The sequence below is a fragment of the Mustela putorius genome, unplaced genomic scaffold (genome assembly GCF_011764305.1).
Source record: "Mustela putorius furo isolate JIRA1106 unplaced genomic scaffold, ASM1176430v1.1 tig00000390_pilon_pilon_pilon, whole genome shotgun sequence".
NCBI classification, from domain to species: Eukaryota; Metazoa; Chordata; class Mammalia; order Carnivora; family Mustelidae; genus Mustela; species Mustela putorius.
Window position 1 is genome coordinate 59,810 of NW_025421368.1, and position 23,867 is coordinate 83,676.

The 23,867-nt window shown below is 35.4% G+C and overlaps 1 protein-coding gene across 1 annotated transcript in view; it reads left to right on the forward strand.

The window, feature by feature from the left end:
* LOC123391891 (exocyst complex component 2-like) overlaps positions 1 to 23,867 on the forward strand; it is a gene marked incomplete at its 3' end in the record, with an annotated part of 111,345 nt that overhangs the window by 43,943 nt on the left and 43,535 nt on the right. Inside the window, 1 exon segment of the mRNA XM_045079426.1 lies at positions 16,157 to 16,298. Within this exon segment, the coding sequence (XP_044935361.1) occupies positions 16,157 to 16,298 (142 nt within the window).

Consider the following 23,867-nt stretch of genomic DNA (forward strand, 5'->3'; position numbering starts at 1 on the left):
GCAAGGTGCTCCCCTGCAGTAAAGAATTCGTATTTCGGGCGCCTGGGTGGCTCAGTGGGTTAAGCCGCTGCCTTCGGCTCAGGTCATGATCTCAGGATCCTGGGATCGAGTCCCACATCGGGCTCTCTGCTCAGCGGGGAGCTTGCTTCCCTCTCTCTCTCTCCCTGCCTGCCTCTCTGCCTGCTTGTGATCTTTGTCTGTCAAATAAATAAATAAAATCTTTAAAAAAAAAAAAAAAAAAAAAAAAAAAAAAGAATTCGTATTTCTACAAAGCGGGCACTTTGTTTATTGTGCAGTAACAATAATGACACAAATATATTTATTGAACAACTTTTTTAATCATTTAAAAATACATGAAATGATTAGGAATTGCATATAACGGAAGGAGTAAGTTTGGTTCTCTTTAGATTTTTTTTGTTGTTGTTTTTTTGTTTTTTTTTACATTAAAATCAATGCCTTTATTGATGTGAGAACATAGAAAGTGAAGTTGGCATTATTTATTCTTCCTTTGGGCTTTTCTAGAGCCTGATGAGAAGTTCTCTATGAGTATATTATCTCTTCTGATAGCCACATATCTCTCAAATACATCTTCTTCAGGAAAATGGATATCTCACTATTTAGAATACAGTGTACATTTTGGATTAGAAATATAATTCTTAGATAAAGGGTTCAAAAGCTATTCAATATTTTGGGGGCTCGTATTATATGGAGGGCTATATCAGTCACAATCCCAATAGGAGACAAAAACCATCTCAATCATTTAAAATAGAATTAAAGCCTGAAAATTGTTAATATAATTTGGCATCTATATTTTTCTTCTACTCAAATGTAATCCCCATTTATTTATTTATTTATTTATTTTTATTTATTTTCAGCGTAACAGTATTCATTATTTTTTCACCACACCCACTGCTCCATGCAATCCATGCCCTCTCTAATACCCACCACCTGGTTCTTCCAACCTCCCACCCCCCGCCCCTTCAAAACAATCTCTTTAGGTTTTTACAAAGTTATGAGTAGTAACTGTTGCTTCAGTTTATATCATAAAGAAATAGAATAAAGTTGACATACAAGGCTTTGATATCCTTCCAAGTCTTGTTGATATAACTTTTTTCCAAAGATTTATTTATGTATTGAGAGAGAGAGAGTTGGGGGGGAAGGGCAGAGGGGGAGAAAGTCTCAAGCAGACTCTGCGCTGAGTGTGGAGCCTGACCTTGGCCTTGATCCCATGACCTGAGATCATGACCTGATCAAAGCCAAGAGTTGAACGCCTAACTGACTGGGCCACCCAGGCACCCCCCAACTTTTAAAAAGATTTAATTATTTTTTTGAGAGAAAGATAGAGAGTTATTGATACTATTTTGAATCCAAGATAATATGTTGGATCTGGAGATAAAGCTTGGAACAAATGATGGACCATTTTTCACACTCAGAATTAGGATTCTTGGGGCGCCTGGGTGGCTCAGTGAGTTAAAGCCTCTGCCTTCGGCTCAGGTCATGATCTCAGGGTCCAGGGATCGAGCCCCGCATCGGGCTCTCTGCTCAGCGGGGAGCCTGCTTCCTCCTCTTTCTCTGCCTGCCTCTCTGCCTACTTGTGATCTCTGTCTGTCAAATAAATAAACAAAATCTTTAAAAAAAAAAATTAGGATTCTTTTTAGAATTAGGATTTTTTAATATTTGACATTCAATATTTTGAAATCACTAAGTTGGATAATAAATGAATCAGTAAACTAAATTTATATGATAGCATTTGTGCTGATTCTATTTATTATGGATGAATTCATTAATTTTATGATGCCAACCAATTAAAATATCTGTCTTGCATTAATGGAGAAACACTGCCAACTGCCATTATTTTTTATAGTTCCCTTTTCGAAGACAGAAATCTCTAAAAGCATAGATCCCAGAAAAACTATGGGGGCACATTGTTCACACAAATGGCTTGTTATTCATTCTATCACTTTGTTTCTGCTCTTGGAAATAATGATTCACCGGGGGCCTCTAACTTAGTGTCACCAGACATTAGACATTCTCTCAGATCTCTTTCCAGGTAGGATTTGATAATTTACCAAGGGTTCTTCTAGGTATATTTCCTCCTGTTTTCTTATTTACCAATAGAAGCATGAAAATGGCCAGTTCTTAATTACCTTCATCTTGATTCTCCTCTTCAAAAGTAGAATTAATTTTAGTGTAGGAGCAGTACACAAATGACTGTGTATTTTAGGGGTGCATTAGAATTTAATGACCAATGATCATTTAAAGCTAGAATGATTTCATATATACATTTTTTAAAGAGTAATTTATTTATTTTAGAGAGAGGGAGCTGGGGGTGGGTAGAGGGAAAGAAGGAGATAAGCAGACTTCCCACTGAGTGGGGAACCTGATACAGGGCTTGATCCCAGGACCCTGAGATCATGACCTATGCTGAAATGAAGAGTTGGATGCTTAACTGACTGAACCACATAAATAAAATTTTTTAATGCAAATAACCCTATGAAGTAGTTAAGGAAAATATTAACTCCATTTTTTTCATATGGAAAGATGCTTGGAGAGGTTCATGATTTGACCTGTAAGTAGGAGAGCAAGGCAGAACTCAAAACTAAGTATTTTCATTCTTAATCCCGAATGAATTTTTGGCCTAACACCATATGTCTTAAAATAAAGAACAAAATTGTTCTCATGAAAATAAACCAAAGAAATAATACCTAAAGCAGGTTGGTTAATGTATTTCATTTAGTATCAGATCAGACTATCAAACTCATCTTGCCCTATAGGATACCTCCTGTAAAATAGGCTCCATTATAAGCCTCATGTGGACTTTGTGCTATTTGGATCCCACACTGAAAATACCAACAGTGAGTCCCCTGTCATTTGCATACATTTCCATTTGCCTTTATCTCAAGTCCTGGAAATGTTTTTTCCAAGTCATGTATTTTTTTCTCTTGCTTATAAAATTAAGACTCAATCATTATTTTTATTTATTTATTTTTTAAGATTTTATTTATTTATTTGACAGACAGAGATCTCAAGTAGGTGGAGAGGCAGGCAGAGAGAGAGAGAGGAGGAAGCAGGCTCTCCACTAAGCAGAGAGCCCGATGCAGGGCTTGATCCCAGGACCCTGAGATCATGACCCAAGCCGAAGGCAGAAGCTCAACGCACTGAGCCACCCAGGTGCCCCTCAATCATTATTTTTTAAAAAGGAGAAATACTATGCAGCCATCAAAAAAAAACCCCAGAAAATCTTACCATTTGCAACAAGGTGGATGGTAGAGGGTATTGTGCTAAGCGAAATAAGTCAGAGAAAGACAATTATCATCATATGATCTCTCTGATATGAAGAATTTGAGAGGTGGGGTGGGGTATCGTGAGGGGTAGGGAGGGAAAAAATGACACAAGATGGGACCTGGGAGGGACACAAACCATTAGAGACTCTTAATCTCAGGAAACAAACTAAGGGTTGCTGGGTGGTATTGGGGGCAGGGATAGGGTGGCTGGGTTATGGACATTGGGGAAGGTATGTGCTATGGTGAGTGCTGTGAATTGTCGAAGACTGATGATTTAAAGACCTGTACCCCTGAAGCAAATAATACCTTATATGGTAATAAAAAAAAAAGGGAGAAATACTGAAAAGTCTAAAAAAATTTTGTTTAAATATTTATAATGCACCAAAGATAAACAGTTATATTTTAGTATTTATAGTAATCAGTACTTTTATATACCATATACCTATATGTATATATGTTAGAAAAATATGAAACATATTTTTCTGAATTCAGTTTACATTAGATATATCTTTTTCTGTTGACAGTTCTGTTGTGAACACCTTTATTAAATATGGAGATGTGAGTTTTATGGCTTATAACAGTTGCTAATGTGGATGTACTTTTTTTTTTAACTTTTTCCTACTGGGACCCTTAAGGTTATTTTTTTTTCATTTTATATAATTTTTTATTTTTTATAAACATATATTTTTATCCCCAGGGGTACAGGTCTGTGAATCACCAGGTTTACACACTTCACAGCACTCACCAAAGCACATACCCTCCCCAATGTCCATAATCCCACCCCCTTCTCCCAAACCCCCTCCCCCCAGCAACCCTCAGTTTGTTTTGTGAGATTAAGAGTCACTTATGGTTTGTCTCCCTCCCAATCTCATCTTGTTTCATTGATTCTTCTCGTACCCACTTAAGCCCCCATGTTGCATCACCACTTCCTCATATCAGGGAGATCATATGATAGTTGTCTTTCTCCGCTTGACTTATTTCACTAAGCATGATACGCTCTAGTTCCATCCATGTTGTCGCAAATGGCAAGATTTCATTTCTTTTGATGGCTGCATAGTATTCCATTGTGTATATATACCACATCTTCTTGATCCATTCATCTGTTGATGGACATCTAGGTTCTTTCCATAGTTTGGCTATTGTGGACATTGCTGCTATAAACATTCGGGTACACGTGCCCCTTTGGATCACTATGTTTGTATCTTTAGGGTAAATACCCAATAGTGCAATTGCTGGGTCATAGGGCAGTTCTATTTTCAACATTTTGAGGAACCTCCATGCTGTTTTCCAGAGAGGTTGCACCAGCTTGCATTCCCACCTTAAGGTTATTTTTGTTCTTGTTACTGAGAGGTGAAGATACTTTTGAGCACATGTTTTATTTCTCAAAATCGATTCCCAGAAGTAGAATTAGAGCTCCAAAGACTCTTGGTAAATATTGCTGGTTTCATCACAATTTGGTCATCATTGATGATTATAATATTTTAATTTGATAGATAAAAATATTCTTTCATGATTTAATTTGCAGTCCTTTCCCTATTTGGTAGGTTAACACTTTTTCTTATGTTCATTGACTGTGGATATTCTAGTAGCGTTCATTTTACAGGTATTTAGAGGGTTAAGGAAATCGTGTTTTTCATTGTAAGTGTGCAAACCAAATTTGCAACAAGTCATTAATTCTTGAGGCCGTTGAGAAGGGAAAACTAGAGCTATATGATTAATACACTTCAGTACATAATTTTATTGTAGTACCCATAATTATATAATTCCAAGATTTTTTTCATATATAAAATGCTATTTTAACCTGTCCCAGTCTTTAAAAAACAAACATCTAATTTAGAGTTTGTATGGTTGCAAATTTTTGACTGACTTGAGACTTTAGTCATTAAATAAGTTGGGCATTAAATTCTTTTTTTTTAAAGATTTTATTTATTTATTTGACAAAGAGAGATCACAAATAGGCAGAAGCAGGCAGAGAGAGAGGGAGAAGCAGGCTCCCCACTGAGCAGAGAGGCCGATGTGTGGGCCTGAGCCGAAGGCAGAGACTTAACCCACTGAGCCACCCAGGCACCCCTGGGCATTAAATTCTTGATTGATGTTTTATTTTATGCACCTAAATCTCTTTCAAAAATTTTGACACGGTAGGTGGGGAGAGGGCAGCTTCTTTTTTTTTCACATGTCCAGGAAAGATCTTTACATACAACAATCAATTTTAAAGATTTTTGTGTCATCTGAACCTACGTATATACCATATTTTACATATTTGATTATTTTTAGCTTAATTGTATATATTTCTCAAGTTTCATTTGAAATCATCTGAATTCAGTATATGATGTGAATGACTACAGTTTTGAGTCCTCACTGTATTATCTCTTTATACTTTATTTTTCCCATCTCTTCTCCTATATTTTGTTTAGAGGCTGTTTTTATATAATACATTATTTGTAAATAAATGTGTTTTGGAGTTCAGTAGTTTAGAGACAGATGTGTAACTGTCTGCTAAATATTAGTTTTGACCCTATTTAACTGCCTCAACTTCTTTGTATGAATGGGAAGGGGAAAAAGAAAGAGAAAGAGGTAATATAGTAGGAAGGACACAAAGACCTTATGGTTTATAAAGTAAAATATTGGTTCCCCAATACAGAAAGTAATTCAGAAAAGCTTTCTCAAAGCAAGGAAGAATATAAGAATTCACAGAGAAATGGTTGTTTCAGAGATGAGAGAAAGGCATTAACTCAACATGAGGCAGGAATCCATCAAAATCCTAGAGGAGAACATAGACAGTAACTGCTTCAGCATTTACCACAGCCACTTCTTTCAAGTCATGTCTCCAAAGGCAAAGGAAACAAAAGCGAAAATGAACTTTTGGGACTTCATCAAGATAAGTCTCTTTGGAAAGTTGGGAAGGTGTAGGCAATATGTGAGTAAGACTGTTGGTCATCCATATTGTGTGGAGTCCTAAATCAAAAACCTTGAACCTGAGCAGGTACAATTCAACAACTTAAGTAATTGTCTTTTACCATCCTTGTACTGTTTCTATCATTTGGACTTGTACTTTGTTTCCTCTTCACATTCTATGCCTTTTCCTTAGGAGATCTCATTTATTCCCACTGCTTCATTTATCATGGATGCCCATGAGTTCCAAATCTGTATCTTGAGCTTATATTTCATTCCTAGGCTGCAAATCTGTTTCCTGTCAGACGTCTCCACTAGAAGTTGCCACTGGGATATCAGAGCAGCTTACCCAAACCAAAGTCCTATTCCTTCTTCCTCCTCCAAATCAGCTTTGCTTTTTGTGTTTCCTGCCTTAGTCAGTAATCACTGAGTCAGCAAGTCAGGGACTTGGGAATTGTCTTTGACTCATTCCTTAGGAATGGATGGTTCAACCCCTGAACAATCTTCTCTCTCTCCCTCCCTAATTTGTTCTTCCTATCCAAGATCAGCTTTCTTTCATCATCTGATCCTTGTGCTATTGCAGAACCCTCCCTCCAGATGCTTTGCTTATGCTCTAAATTTCACTCTTTAAATATCCATGGAGTTTCAAAAATACAGATCTGATTATATTCTTCCTCCTTCCCACATTTCAGTCTTCTCATTGACTGAAGAATAAAACCTAAACTCCTTAGACTGATAATGTTCATATTGTTTTAACCTAGACCTGTACTTCTTTGTCTTATGCCATTCATCTCCTTTATACTTACCGATACCCTATCATCTAGCTATTCATCTTTCCTTGAGTATTTCGGATTATTTGTCCGGTCTTTTAGAACTTCAACAAACATTCATTCAACATCAGCTTACCAAGCTCTATTTTAAGAATATTTACCTGTAGCTCGTATTGTTCTATGGGTCTGGAATACCTTTTCCTCAACCTCAACTTGACAAAATCTTGATCATCTACCTATCTCAGATATAGATGTCTCACCCCGTGGAAAGACTTCTCATTCTTTCTCCCAAACTGCAAAATGGATCAAATCCTCTTCTTTATTCCTGTGATACCTTGTTTATATTATAGCACTAGAATAACATCTTAACACATTGTATCATGATTAGTTTAATATTGGTACGCTTCTTTTCTAGATTATAAATTCTTTTCAAATATAAAAATATTAAATATTTTAATCTCTCCAAAGGACTAAATCTTATATAGGTATAAGATAGAAGAACAAAAAATGAACACATGTTCACCTGTTGCCAGGCTGAAGAAATGGAGTATATTCCCAGGACTGTTTGTGCCCTGCACATCTGAATCATCCATTTTCCCTTATGGACAGACACTTCTGCATTTTGTGGTTTATAAACAATACATTATTTAATATTACCTGTTTTTGACTTTTAAAATACCATAAATGGGATTATATGGTATGTATTTTTTTTCTCTGATTTGCTTTCTCTACTCAATATTGTTTTTGATATATATCCATGTTGCTACATGTAGCTTATGCTAATTTGTAAAACGAATTAAAAAATTGTATTCCTCTTTTCTTCCTATGAGTTTATATAGTATTCGAATGTTTATTCTTTGAATAGTTATAAGAACTCTCTAGCTTTTTCTTTATGAGATGATTTTTAATTATTGGTTCAATTTCTTTAATGGTTAAAGAACCATTCAAGTTTTGTTTCTTCTTGTTAGTTGTAATAATCTGTATTTTTCTTGGGCTTTCTCCATTTTGCCTAAATTTCTAATTTTATTGGTATAAAGTTGTATTATAATAGTTTCATATTATCTGTTTCAACTGCATCTGAGGTTATTTCTAGACTTAATATTTTCAGTCTTTTTTCTTGATCAGAGTCTTTTCAAGAACCAAATTTTGGCTTTACTCATCTCTCTGTATGTCCTTGTTTCCTGTCACAGTAATTTGAGCACTTAGCTTAATTGTTTTATTTATGTAGATCATTGATTCCAAACCTTTCTGCCTTTTTAATGTAAACATTCAAGGTTATGAATGTCCCTCTAACTCTTTAGCGGTTTCCCACATATTAACATATTTTATTTGTTCTGTTTTGTATTTTCTCATTTTAATTGTGAGTTTTTCGGGGGCACCTGGGTGGCTCAGTGGGTTAAGCTGCTGCCTTCGGCTCAGGTCATGATCTCAGGGTCCTGGGATCGAGTCCCACATTGGGCTCTCTGCTCAGCGAGAAGCCTTCTTCCCTCTCTCTCTCTCTGCCTGCCTCTCTGCCTACTTGTGATCTCTCTCCGTCAAATAAATAAATAAAATCTTAAAAAGAAAATTGTGAGTTTTTCTTTGACACACAACTATATAGGAGTGTGATTTTAAATTTCCAAATTGGGGGTGGGTGCGTAGGTAGCAATTAGTTTCCATGTTGGGAATTAGTTTTCTCTTTGTTAGAGATTTTTAACTTAATTATGCTGATGAGGTCAATGAATATCATGTTTTTTACTTTGCTGAGACTTGCTTTTCAGACTGATACATGATGAGTTTCTTAAATATTCTCCCTTGCTTGAAAATATCACATCCTTCAGTTTTAAACACCATTAGATCAAGTTTGTGAATTTTATTATTCAGTCTTCTATATCCATTCCTTTTATGTGTTTTGGCCTTCAATTTGTCACTTACTGAGAGATATGTAATAAGTCTTTATTTGTCTGCCTTTTAGATATTTTTTGTTTTCTTTGTCTCTACTATTTCATAGTTCCCCTATGATGTGTCTCTTGGTGTATATTGTTGGCCTTTTTTCCCTGACTGATTGATACCCTTATTAGGTCTGGAAAATCTCAGCTATTACCTCTTTAAATATTTATTCTTTTCTATTCACTCTTTTCTCTCCTTCAAGACCTCCTATGGGATATATGTTAGACCTCACTCTGTTCATGTCTCTAACATTTTTTGTTCATGTTTTCCCCACCCATCTCTAATTCTTTTAGTGATTCGGAATAATTCATTCAGCTCTCTATTCTCCTTGACTTTTTCTTGATTTGTATCTAATCTTGTTGAAATTTGCTGTCTATTGCCATTTTATTTCAGTTGTTTTTCATTTCCAGAAATTTGGGGTTTTTTTAAATTTTTATTTACTTATTTTTTATTATTTTTTTTAATTTATTTTCAGCATAACAGGATTCATTGTTTTTGCACCACACCCAGTGCTCCATGCAATCCATGCCCTCTCCAATACCCACCACCTGGTTCCCCCAACCTCCCACCCCTTCAAAACCCTCAGATTGTTTTTCAGAGTCCATAGTCTCTCATGGTTCACCTCCTCTTCCAATTTCCCCCAACTCCCTTCTCCTCTCTAACTCCCCTTGTCCTCCATGCTATTTGTTATGCTCCACAAATAAGTGAAACCATATGATAATTGACTCTCTCTGCTTGACTGATTTCACTCAGCATAATCTCTTCCAGTCCCGTCCATGTTGCTACAAAAGTTGGGTATTGTTTGTTTTTTTTTTTTTAAGATTTTATTTATTTATTTGACAGACAGAGATCACAAGTAGGCAGAGAGGCAGGCAGAGAGAAAGAGAGGGAGAAGCAGGCTCCCTGCTGAGCAGAGAGCCTAATGTCGGGCAGGATCCCTGGACCCTGAGATCATGACCTGAGCCGAAGGCAGAGGTTTTAACCCACTGAGCCACCCAGGCGCCCCCAGAAACTTGGTTTTTGTCACTAAGTAAAGGAAAATGATTAACTTGCTCTGGAATGGTATAATTTCAAACATCAGTATAGGAGGTGGTGGCAGTGGCAAGGAAAGTGGCAGGCAGAGGGAGAAAGTTATTTCCCATGCTCCTTGGATTGTTTTTTGTAGGTGGCCAAATCGCATACAATCTATAGTCAAACAAAAGACTCACTATTAAGAAGACGATTGGAGCAGTTATGAGAAGCCTCAATAGTGGGATGTGAGACAGTTAACTTGATTATAAAAAATTCACGAAAAACAAAAGATTGAGGAATAATAAAGATTAGTGACAAGTCACCAGGTTAGAATCACAGTGGAAGGTGAGGGAAGTAAGGAATAATGGCTCTCACTAAGTGCTAGAGACATTGTCTTTCTGTTTCAGGGTGACAGTATATCCTGTTTTTTCCTGTTTTTGTTTTCTTTTATTAGTGCCACCTCTACTAGGGGCTAAGAGTTTATTTTTAAAAGTTAATTATTTACTTGGCATTTATTTTGTCCACATTTGACAAGTTGTGTTTTAGTAACACAAAGTAATGTCAATTTGCCATTTGTCTGACCACTCATTTGTAAAAAAATTTTAAAGTATATTAATTTAACTGAATCTAGTCATTCATATTCACTTGGATAGGTGATGTTCTTATTGTAATTTGATTATTTTGTTTCTATAGAGATTACTTAGTTCACTGTATTCTTTCTGTCATCTCTGAACTGAAATTAACTTTTTTAAAATTATTTTTTCTTTTTCAGAAACATGCTTTTTAAGAAGGATTTTTAACAAAAAGCTTTAAAAATAGTAAATTAGAAAATTTAAATTTAGAACATTAATTAATGATCATTTTTTTAACTATTTTGAATGAGTTGAAGACAACTATATAGAAATTGTGGAAATAAGACATCTATGTAGGTGTGTGTTTTTCGGCACGTGTCTGGCATGTGCACTTACTGCTGTACAGGTCAGGCTGTATGTTGTCAGGATATCTTTTGATATGTGTATTGCTGCCTAAGATGATATAATGGCAGATTATTACCAACATTATTTTCCCCTGCATCTGAAATGCTACCTCCTAATGTATTCTGTATTTCTGTAAGTTATTACCAACAACTTGAAGTACTTTAAAAGGTGCTCCTCAATTCTCAAATGTAAGAATTTAGTGAGTACATCTGTTTCTAAATTGGCACCTCTTTTTTTTTTTTAAAGAAAGCCTTTCCCAGTACCCTTAAAGGTACCCCATAAGCACTCCCTCTCTCCATTAACAGCTTTGTTCTTTGAACGTTTTATAAATGTTTTCTTGCCTTTCTTTCCTATTAGACTGTGATTTCCTTTAAGGTCTTTTTTTTCTTTTCATTTAACTTTCATACATCACTATTAGATAGTGCTTTAATGATGAACAGACGTTATCCTTGGGTAGTAGGGGTCAAGTAAATTTAGCTAACATCTGTATTTATTAGCTATCATGAACAGGGTTCTAGTGAAAATTGGGCATGTTGAAATAAATAATAATAGCATAATAATGATAGCTGAGAGAATTTGTGATGTACTTTAAATGTACTGTATTTAAGTCTCATAAATTATCTTTTTGAATTCCTACACAAAATTTATGAGGTACTGTTGACCTTAATTCTGCTTTGTCAGACATTAATAACTGCTACTCCCCTTTCTCTTTCACTTGCCTAGTATCTATCTGCCCATTTACTTATTTTCAGCCATTTTTTAAAAAAATAGAGTATGAATTATATACAGTAAAACATTAATCTTCAGTGTACAAATAAGTGACTTTTAATGCATATATACATCCCAGTATCCAACACCTAAAGCAAGATATATTTCCCTCATTCCCCCTTCCAAGTCAGTAGGCACCCTTCTGTCAGCATGCATTAGTTTTGTCTGTTCTTTAACTTTGTGTTAAAAGGAACTGTACAGTTAATAATCTTTTGTGTCTAGCTGCTTTTGCTCCAGCTTAATTTTTGAGATTCATCCAAATTGTTGTGTCTGTAAGTAATTTATTTTCTTTTATAGCTGAATTTGGATAACTCAAATTTGTTTAATCATCTCACTGTAACAGGTGTTGAATTGTTTCCAGTTTAAGGGTTTTGTTTTGTTTTGTTGTTTTAAGATTTTATTTATTTAACAGAGAAAGAGAGCACAAGCAGGGAAAGTACCTGGCAGAGGGAGAGGCAGAAGCAGTCTCCCCGCTGAGCAGGGAACTTAGTACTCTTTTGAGATCATGACCTGAGCCAAAGGCACACGCTCATCCCTCTGAGCCACCCAGGTGCCCCACTTTAAGGTTTTTATGAATAAACTTCTTGTGAACGTTGCCGTGGAAGTCTTTTATGGACATTTGCACTCTCTCATCTTGTAATTGCTGTCATGGAATAAGTTAATTAGGAATTCTAAATTGTTTTTCAGAGTGGGTATCTGATTTTAGTTCTCATTGTATAGCAATGTATGAGTATTCCATTTGCTCCATGTTGTCCTTACGAACACTTAATATATCATTCTTTTTTATTTCAGTCAATTCTGTTGCTTTCATTGGCTTTCTCTGATTAAATGATGTTAAGCCCTTTTTCTTACATATTACTCATATTCAGATATTTTCTGTTTGGAAGTGCCTTTTCAATTCATTTCTCTATGGTTTTTTTCTCATAATATAATACTTTATGCATTTTTATGACACATAAAATATTTTTTAAATTTATTTTCAGTGTTCCAGAATTCATTGTTTATGCACCACACTCAGTGCTCCATGTAATACGTGCTCTCCATAATACCCACCACCAGGCTCACCCAACCCCCTATCTTCCTCCCCTCCAAAACCCTGCTTGTTTCTAAGAGTCCACAGTCTCTCATGGTTTGTCTGTCCTCCAATATCCCCCAACTCACTTCTTCTCTCCATCTCCCCATGTCTTCCATGTTATTCCTTATGCTCCACAAATAAGTGAAACCATATGATAATTTACTGTCTCTACTTCACTTATTTCACTCAGCATAATCTCTTCCAGTCCCGTCCATGTTGCTACAAAAGTTGGGTATTCATCCTTTCTAATGGAGGCATAATACTCCATTGTATATATGGACCATATCTTCTTTATCCATTCATCCATTGAAGGGTATCTTGGCTCTTTCCAAAGTTCGGCAACTGTGGCCATTGCTGCTATGAACATTGGGGTACAGATGGCCCTTCTTTTCACTACATTTGTATCTTTGGGGTAAATACCCAGGAGTGCAATTGCAGGGTCATAGGGAAACTCTATTTTTAATTTCTTAAGGAATCTCCACACTGTTTTCCAAAGTGGCTGCACCAACTTGCATTCCCACCAACAGTGTATGAGGGATCCCCTTTCTCCACAACTTCTCCAACACATGTTGTTTCCTGTTTTGTTAATTTTGGCCATTCTAACTGGTGTAAGGTGGTATCTCAATGTGGTTTTGATTTGAATCTCCCTGATGGCTAATGATGATGAACATTTTTTCATGTGTCTGTTAGCCATTTGTATGTCTTCTTTGGAGAAGTGTCTGTTCATGTTTTGCCCATTTCTTGATGTGATTATTCTTTTGTGTGTGTTGAATTTGAAGAGTTCTTTATAGATCTGTGATATCAGCCCATTGTCTGTACTGTCATTTGCAAATATCTTCTCCCATTCCGTGGGTTGCCTCTTTGTTTTTGTTGACTGTTAACTTCGCTGTGCAGAAGCTTTTGATCTTGATGAAGTCCCAAAAGTTCATTTTTGCTTTTGTTTCCTTTGCCTTTGGAGACATATCTTGAAAGAAGTTGCTATGGCCGATGTCAAAGAGGTTACTGCCTATGTGCTTCTTTAGGATTTTGAGAGATTCGTGCCTCACATTGAGGTCTTTTATCCATTTCGAGTTTTATCTTTGTGTATGGTGTAAGAGAATGGTCGAGTTACATTCTTCTACACATAGCTGTCCAATCTTCCCAGCACCATTTATTGCAAAGGCCGTCTTTTCCACTGTATATTTTTTCATGCTTTGTCAAAGATTAGTTGACCATAGAGTTGAGGGTCCATATCTGGGCTCTCTACTCTGTCCCATCGAGTCTATTTTTGTGCCAGTACCTTGCTGTCTTGATGATCACAGCTTTGTAGTAAAGCTTGAAATCAGGAAACGTGATGCCCCCAGTTTTGTTTTTCCCCCAGTTTTGTTTTTCTTTTTCAACATTTCCTTAGCAATTCGGGAACTCTTCTGGTTCCATACAAATTTTTGTTCCAGCTTCTTGAAAAAGCCAGTGGAATTTTGATCAGAATGGCATTGAAATTATAGATTACTCTAGGCAGCATAGACATTTTAACAATGTTTATTCTTCTAATTCATGAACATGGAATGCTCTTCCAACTTTTTGTGTCTTCTTCAATTTCTTTCATGAGTGCTCAGTAGTTCTTGAGTATAGATCCTTATAGATTCTTGAGGTAGATACTTTACCTCTTTGATTAGGTTTATTCCCAGGTATCCTATGGGTCTTGGTGCTGTAGTAAATGGAATCGATTCTCTAATTTCCCTTTATGTCTTTTCATTGTTAATGTATAAAAAAAAACCAGCTGATTTCTGTGCATTGATTTTGTATTCTGTCACATTACTGGATTACTGTGTGAGTTCTAGTAGTTTGGGGGTGGAGTCTTTTGGTTTTCCATATAAAGTATCATGTCATCTGTGAAGAGAGTTTGACCTCTCCTTTGCCAATTTGAATACCTTTTATTTCTTTCTGTTGTCTGATTGCTGTTCTTAGGACTTCTAGTACTATGTTGAACAAGAGAGGCAAGAGTGGGCATCCTTGTCATGTTCCTGATCTCAAAGGAAGGCTGTCAGCTTTTCCCCATTGAGGATGATATTTGCTGTGGGTTTTTCATAGATAGATTTTATGAAGTTGAGGAGTGTTCCCTCTATTCCTATACTTTGAAGGGTTTTAATCAGGAACAGATGCTGTATCTTATCAAATGCTTTTTCTGCATGTATTGAGAAGACCATGTGGTTCTTCTCTATTCTCTTATTTATTCTAGCACATTGATTGATTTGCGAATGTTGAACCACTCCTGCATCCCATGGATAAATCCCACCTGGTCATCGTGGATAATCTTTTTAATGTACTGTTGGATCCAGTTAGCTAGGATCTTGTTGAGAATCTTGGCATTCGTATTCATCAGGGATAATGGGCTGAAATTCTCTTTTCTTTTGGTGGAGTCTTTGCCTGGTTTGGGGATCAAGTTAATGCTGGCTTCATAAAAAGAGTCTGGAAGTTTTTCTTTTGCTCTGTTTTTTGAAACAGCTTCAGGAGAATAGGTATTATTTTTTCTTTGAATGTTTGGTAGAATTCCCCCAGAGAATCCATCAGGTCCTGGGCTCTTTTTTTACTCTGTGCCTTGAAGTACTTATTGTACTTAACTTCAATCTCCATAGTGACCACTGGTTCCTCCAGTTAAACTACTCATTGGTTAGCTTTGAAAGTCGTATGTAAGGGTGCCCGGGTGGCTCAGTGGGTTAAGCCTCTGCCTAAAACTCCGGTCACAATCCCAGGTGCTGGGATAGAGCTGGACATTGGGCTCTCTGCTCAGCAGGGAGCCTGCTTCGTCCTCTCTCTCTCTCTCTCTCTCTGCCTCCTTCTCTGCCTACTTGTGATCTCTGTCTGTCAAATAAATAAATAAAATCTTAAAAAAAAAAGAAAGTAAGTCATGTGTGTTCTCCCTAAGTCTTGTTTTATATCGTACATTAGTCTCCTTAAAGGTTTTCATTATTTTTCTAAGTCAAGTTGTTGCTTGTCTTTTCTACAGCTGAATTTCACTGCATGACAAATATTCCTTTTTACAGATACTACACTATATGACATAGAAGCAGACACATCACCAGTAGTCCACTGCAGAGGGCCCTGAGCCCATAGACTCTTTATTCCCAAATTTACGACTCTGCCCACCTACTCTAACTCTTGGCCTCTTGAGTCCCAGTGAGACCAGGAAGGTACCTCATCTTGTTCTACTTTCACTACCAACAGGAACTCACAGTTCATGTGGGCTGAACTTTCTGTGTATAGTCCATGTATGAAGATTAATTCATATTAAATAACCTGTGTTAAGAGGGTGGTCTTTGTTATTGAAAAATAAATAAAATAGAAATCATGTTTTTTCTGTAGGAAAATTCATAAGTATATTTAAAATATGCTGAAGTATTTATATTATTTTACTTTTCCCTCATGCTCAGATTAAAAAAGTCATAGTTATTCTTTATTATGTGTTTATAGGTTAGCATGGCTTCATTGAAAGAATTAGACCAAAGACTCTTTGAAAATTACATTGAGTTGAAAGCAGATCCTATCGTTGGCTCATTGGAACCTGGAATTTATGCAGGCTATTTTGATTGGAAAGACTGCCTGCCTCCAACAGGTAAATGGTTTTAAGTAACTGTCCAGCACATCTAGAGTTATAAATATGAATTTTATCAATCAGTGTATTCTTAAAATGCTTTTATTTTTATTCATATTTTCCCCATTAGTTTGATTTTAACTTTTTACTAGCTTAAACCCATTTTTGATAGTTTGGAATATAGTGTGCTTTTTATTATTCATACCTCAGGCTTAAAATTACTCTTAAATGCCAGAAAATAATTAATTATACCATATAATATTCAATCATTTTAGTAATACATATTTGCTTCCCAGGATGTGTCCCTATTACGTAGATAGAATAGACTGTGAGTGACAGTTTTGTACAATGACTTTGTGACTATCATCAAAAAATTTATGTAAGAAATTTGGTCATTTCTTTATAAGACCTAATTATTAATGCTGACAAGGTGAAGGATAGAAGAAAAATACGTAGGAGTATGATTATTACAGTAATTTAGCAAAGAAAATTGAACCACAGAAGGATGACTGACACAGTTCCAGTATTATCTCGTGACATCAAATGAAAGTCACTTAAATCACTTCATAATATATATTTTAAAAATAAGTATTGCTTGCTGAATCAAACTTTTTGATGCGTCAGGTAGTTATTCCTTTGTATGAAATAGAGTGAAATACATAGAACCAAGCTCCCTAATAACATTTTTATCTAAAAGTGGTCTTATATAGAAATGGTGTGTTTATGTAAGACAGATTCTTTTTGGATATATATATGTAGATGTACTAGTGAATTGTTAAGAAGTTTGAGTTAATCATCATTCTTTTACCTAATTGCTTTAAACATCTTTTGAAATTATGTAATGCTTTTATTAGGTGGTGATAAAATTGTTTAATCGTTAAACACCTTTGGGTTTTTATTGTGTAGTGTTCACTTTAAGTGGTAACAATATAGTAACGCCATGAGTCAAAACTAAAAACAAGAATCATGAAATTAAGGATATTGTATGTGACCACAGGTATTTTATTTTCTGAAATCACAGCCATTATAGTCACCCGAGGCTTTTCTACCCACGTGTCCATAATTAATCTTTTTTCCTTAAATTCTGTTACTTCTCTATATACGTACTTTACTGTGTCCAAACTGGGTTATAGTTCATATCCCAAATATATCCTTTGAACGTTTAAATCAGATCCTATTAGTATCTTTAAATCCTTGCAATATCTTCCCATTAAACTTACAGTAAAATGTGCAATGCAGTACATGGCAGGCCCTAGCCTGGTGCCCTGGCGCTTTGCCCACCACTCACAAGTGTACACCAAGGCCTCTCTCCAGCTACATTTTAGCACAGTGAGCCTTTTTGTTGCCCAAACTTTCCATTTCCTTCCACCTTACCTCTTCAAACCTTTTTTTTCTCCTTTTCTTAGGTGGTAGTTCTTCTTATCTTATAGGATTGACTCCCTTTTGTCATTAGGTCTTAAACTTAAATGTCACCATACCAGCCACCAGCCTGGAGAAATGATATGGACAATGGACAGTTGTCATGGTGTTTTAAATTTAACCTGTAAAAAGTATTCATTTTATATGTAAAATAATTATTTACAAGGGAAAATGCTATACATCTGGTTCTAGCACTGGCCTTTATACTGGTTGAACTTATTAAAGCTAAATCCATGAGGTCATAGTTTTGTGGGTTCATTACCATTTTAAGTGATTAAACATGACTTTTAACAATAAATTATCATCCTCAAGATCATCAGTCAACAGCATCTGGAACTTTTGATCTACAGTCCCTTTTTCAAAACTCTTGAGCCCAGATGACTTTTGGAATTGCAGTATTTTGGATTTTGGAAAGATACAACGCATGTGCCGTATATTATGTTACATTTCTAGCAAGGATTTCTGCAGGGAAACATGAATACTTAGACTAGGAGTGATACTCAGTATCCTTAATCAGGTCAGGTGAGAAATTGCCGCCAGAAGAGTTCATCAGAAATTTGTAAATTCATGAACAGAAAATTTTGCCTTTTACATTCTGTGTCTTCAATATCTAAACTACTTGATATATAATGCCTGCTCAGTAAATATTTGTTTAGTAACTGCAACAACGACCCCTTTATAGCTTCCACTGATGCCTCTGCTCGTGTCTTCAGTGCCCAGTCATCACTTCCCTGACTGGCCTGTGCATGCTTCAGGGTCCATCTCTGAAAGGAGTGGTTTTTCTGGCAAGTCTTCCTCACATCAGCCCTAACAGGATTGTTTGTTTTGTTTTGTTTTTCTGAATTACACCTTTAACCTCTCTTATAATTCTCAGGTACATATACATTATATATGTATGTTATATATATGTGTGTATATTATATGTATGTATAAATGTAAAATATAAAATGTAAAATATGTATATTATATATGTGTACCAAGTATGTATATTATATATACACATATGTATATATGATATACATGTTAATACATATATAATATACACATTATATGTATATGTGCATGCATATAATATACATATTTAGTACATATATAATATACATGTTTTTTGTAACCTGTCACCTGTTTTTTTATTGCCCCAATTTGGGAGAATTTTTAAAAATGTGTAACGATTTCTTTTCACATTCATAGACTTCAAATTATGTAAGTATTTTTATAGAGCAGTGACTGAAAGTTTCGGAATTCCAAGAGATAGATATAAAAAGGGTTTTCAATAAAATCTCTTTATTTTCTACTAAAGGTATTAATGCACAATACTTAGATTTTGCCCCTACTGTTCTTAGCCCACCGCTGGTGAGCTAAATGTCATTGCCCTGTCCTTTCTCCCCAGTCTTAGATGAACTAGACTAAAAGAGCTCTTTGGACCAGCCTGATTTCTGCTTCTCTCTTGGTTGGCCTGCCACCACCTTCTGTCTAAGATGGCTGAGAGGAATGGTATCCAGTGACCACTTTTCCTTTCTTACTTGGGGTACTTCCGTGTGTGTGTGTGTGTGTGTTTGTGTGTGTGTGTGTGTGTAAATTATCTCATGGGAAAACAAAAGTCTCACTTTTGCTGTAGCAAACTTTTGTGGAAGTAGTTTAGCAATCCCAGATATTCAGAAATAAAGGAGTTGTTATGTGGCAGGCCATGCATGTGCAAACACATACACACACATATACACATGCACACATTCATGTACATCGCAGTTTTAAGCATCTTGCTGACAGATGGTTTCAGTTATTTGTGTCCTCATAACATCTGACTCAGTGCCTTGAATATAATTATCACTTACTACTTGTGGTTCTAATTTTCTAGATTTCAACCATCTTAAGATAACTAAATTATTTATAACCTCTTGAGAATCTGGGGGTAAGGCTAGGACATTGAGCACTAAACTGGCAGTGTGGTTGCCCTAACTATAAATCACAATCCCCACAAAAACTCCCCATCACTCTTCTCTTTGCAACCCAGCTTTTAAAAAGTTGTCTTCCTTGAAGATTCCTTGCTAGTGCTATCTCTGTTACTGTGTCACTTGATGTCTCACCCTGAGAAGTCTACTTTCACTGGCCCCCGCCATTGAGACTATTCTCACTGAAGCCACTTCTGATGTTATACATTTGACCCTTGAACAACATGGGTTTGAACTGTGCATTCCATATGTCATTACTTCAGAGGCTGTGATTGCTGGTCATTGTTACTCCCTGGTGGATCCTAGAACATGGCCTCAGTGAGGAGTTCTGAGAGAGCAAGGAGTATGGGAATGGCAGTGCCAGGCTATTAGGAGTTTTTTATTCCAATTTCATCTAATTAGGTGATTCAGTGATTCAGAGTATCCAGGTCCTCTCTTTGTAGTATTTATTTAAGGTACTCAAAGTTTCTTCTCTATTATCTTCATATTTTCTCAGTCATGAAATTGAACTAGTGTAAGTCATTGATGTGAGTAATAAAGGTTTGTGTCCTCTGGATAATTTTTTAACAGAAAATTAATATTCTACTGGCCACATGACATTAGTGATAAGGCTTTTTATCTTTTATTATTATTTTTTTAAAGATAAACATTCTTTCAAGAACAGAGGGCACATGGCACTGCACTGTCAGCAATTGACTTACTCCTTCTCAGATTCCAAAAACACTTAGAAATTGTCAGTGTTCGTTTCACTTTTATGAACTGTTTTTAGTTCTGTTCTTTGTGTAGTTTTGTCTTCATGATCACTAACTGAACCTTAGTCTTGCATAGTCATATAGTGATTGTGAGTTGTTTAAAATTGACTTAAGTTGAGACCTCATGTAAAGTGAGCGACCAAAATAGTTTGACTATTAATCTTCCAAAATAATTTCAATTAACAACTTTAGTATTATCTTTAGAGTTTTCATCTTGAAAAACTGAATTTTGCAAATCATATAGATAACTGATTACTTATTACTGTAGTTAGCAATAAATTTAGTTTCCGATACTGTATGTAGTAATTTAAAAAAAAATCCAGTTGATTAATTTCATGATTCAAGAGGAGATATCCGTTAGAGCCATAGCTATGCTTTTTCAACCTGACAGTTGGATATTTAAATTGCTGTCACCTCTTTATTTGTGTATATGTCAGGAAAGGTTATTCTGGTTAGTTCTGAGTCACCTAACTGATTGTTTAATTTTTCTACTATCCATAGTTATTAAGAGCTCTGAGTATTTGCATTTGATAAATTTTAGCTAAATTAAGAATATTATTATTCCCCATTTGCAAAAATACACATGAAATTTCACATCTTCAAAATAGATTAAATTTTAAAAAAATGTTTCTTTAAATTTTTACTTAAACTTGATTTTAGCATTTTTCTATCTAAAAAGGATACAAATTTATATATATTCCTTATACATATTTAACAAATGAATTTAAACATTTTATATACATAAAGTAATTGACTGATTTTTAATTATTAATTTTTTATTGACATATAGTTGTCATACAATATTAGTTTCAGGTATACAACATAGTTACTCAGCAATTCTATACATTATGCTCACAAAGTAAATTTAGTTACCATCTGCCACCAAAGTTAATAAAATATTATTGACTGTATTCCTTATCCTGAACTTTTCATCACTATGATGTACTTATTTTATAACTGGAAGTTTGTTCCTCTTAATCCCCTTCATCTGTTTTTGCCACCTCCCCTTTGATAACCACCAGTTTGTTCTGTGTATCTATGAGTCTTCTTCTGTTTTTGTTTGTTTTGTTTCTTAGATTCCATATGTAAATGAAATAATATATTTGCTTTTTCTATCTGATCTATTTCACTTAGCATAATACCCTCTAAGTTTGTCCATGTTGTTGCAAATGGCAAGATCTTTTTCTTTCTGTGTCTGAGTAATAATTCCATGGATATATGTGCTGTATCTTCTTTATCCATTCATATTTTTATGGACACTTGGGATGTTTCCATACCTTGGCTATTGTAAATAATGCTGCAGTAAACATAGAGGTGCATATATTTTTCCATGTTTTTGTTTCATGTTCAGTGTTTTTGTTTTCTTCAGGTGAATACCCAGAAATGGAATTACTGGGTCATATGGTATTTATGTTTAATTTTTTGAGGAATCTTCATATTTTTTTTCTAGTGGCTGTACCAATTTACATTTCAGCTAATAGTGCACAAATGTTCCCTTTCTCTACATCCTCACCAGCATTTGTTATTTCTTATATTTTTGAACTAGCCATTCTTACGTGTGAGGTGATATTTCATTGTGGTTCTGATTTGCATTTCCCTGATGATAAGTGATATTGAACGTCTTTTCGTATATGTCTTGGCCATCTCTGTGGCATCTTAGAAGGAATGTCTATTGAGGTCCTCTGTCCTTTTAATTGGATTATTTGTGGGTTTTGTTTGTTTGTTTGTTTGGTGTTGAGTTGTACAAGTTCTTTATATAGTTTGGATACAACCCTATAGTGGATGTTACCATTTGCAAGTATCTTCTTACCTTCAGTAAGTTAGTTGCCTTTTTGTTTTGTTGATGGTTTCCAAAAGCTTTTTAGTTTGATATAGTCCCAGTTGTTTATTTTTGGTTTTGGTACCCTTCCTTGAGGAGATAGATGCAGAAAAATTCTGCTAAGGCTGATGTCTAAGAGGATACTGCTTGTGCTTTTTTTTTTTTTTTTTAAGAGTTTATTTATTTATTTGAGAAAGAGAGAGCCTGAGTATGGGGGGCAGAGAGAGAATCATCCCCCACTGAGCAGGGAGCCTTACGTGGGGCTCAATCTCATGCCCTGGGATCATGACCTGAGCCTAAAGCAGATATTTAACCAATTGAGCCACCCAGGTGCCCTCTGCCTATGTTTTCTGTTAGGAGTTGCATGGTTCAAGTCTCACATTTGGGTCTTTAATCCATTTTTTAAAAGATTGATTTATTTGAGAGAGAGAGAGACGAAGGGAGAGAACGAGCATGCGCAAGTGGAGGGGGGCAGAAGGAGAGGGAGAGAATCTCAAGCAGACTCTCCACTGAGTACGGAACCTGACATGGGATTCAGTCCCATGACTCTGAGATCATGACCTAAGCTAAAATCAAGATTCAGATGCTGAGCCACCTAGGTGCCCCCGATCTTTAATCCATTTTGAGTTTATTTTGTGTGTAGTAGATGGGAGTGATCCAGTTTCATTCTTGTTCATGTGATTATCCAGTTTTCCTAAGAGCGTTTATTGAAGAGACTGGTTTTTTCCTTTTTTTTTTTTTTTGCATTATGTATTTTTGCCTCCTTTGTGATAATTAAGAGACCATAAGTATGGGTATATTTCCGGGCTCTCAATTCTGTTCCCTCGATCTTTGTGTCTGTTTCTGTGGCAGGACCATATTGTTTTGATTATTGTAGTTTTATAATATGTCTTGAAATCTGGGGTTGTGATACCTATAGCTTGTTCTTCTTTCTCAAGATTGCTTTGGCTATTTGGGGTCTTTTGTGGTTCCATACAAATTTTAGGATTATTTGTTCTAATTCTGTGAAAAATGCCATTGAAATTTTGATAGGGATTACCCAGAATCTATAGCTTTCTTTGAGTAATATGGACATTTTAACTCTTCTAATCAATGAGCTATTCCATTTGTTTGTGTCAGCTTCAGTTTCTTTCATCAGTGTTTTATAGTTTTCAGAGTACACTGGTTAGGTTTATTGCTATGTATTTTATTATTTTTTGTGCAATTATAAATGGGATTTTAAAAAAAATTTTGCCACTTTATTAGTGTATAGAAGTGCAACAGATTTCTGTACATTAATTTTGTGTTCTGCAACTTCACTGAATTCATCTAATATTTTTGTGTGTGTGTGGAGTCTTGAGGGTTTTCTATGTTTAGTATCATGTCATCTGCAAATAGTGACAGTTTACTTTTTCCTTAACAAAACTTGGATGTCTTTTTTTTTTTCTTGTGATTGCTGTGGCTAGGACTTCCAGTTCTATGTTGAGTAAAGGTGGTGAGAGTAGATATCCTTGTGTAATTCCTTATTTTAAAGGAAAAATTTTCAGCTTTTTATTATGAGTGTGACCATAATAATGGGTTTTTTTTATACATGGCCTTTTGGTGTTGAAATACATTCCTTCTAAACCCACTTTGTTGAATTTTTATCATGAATGGGTATTGAATTTTGTCA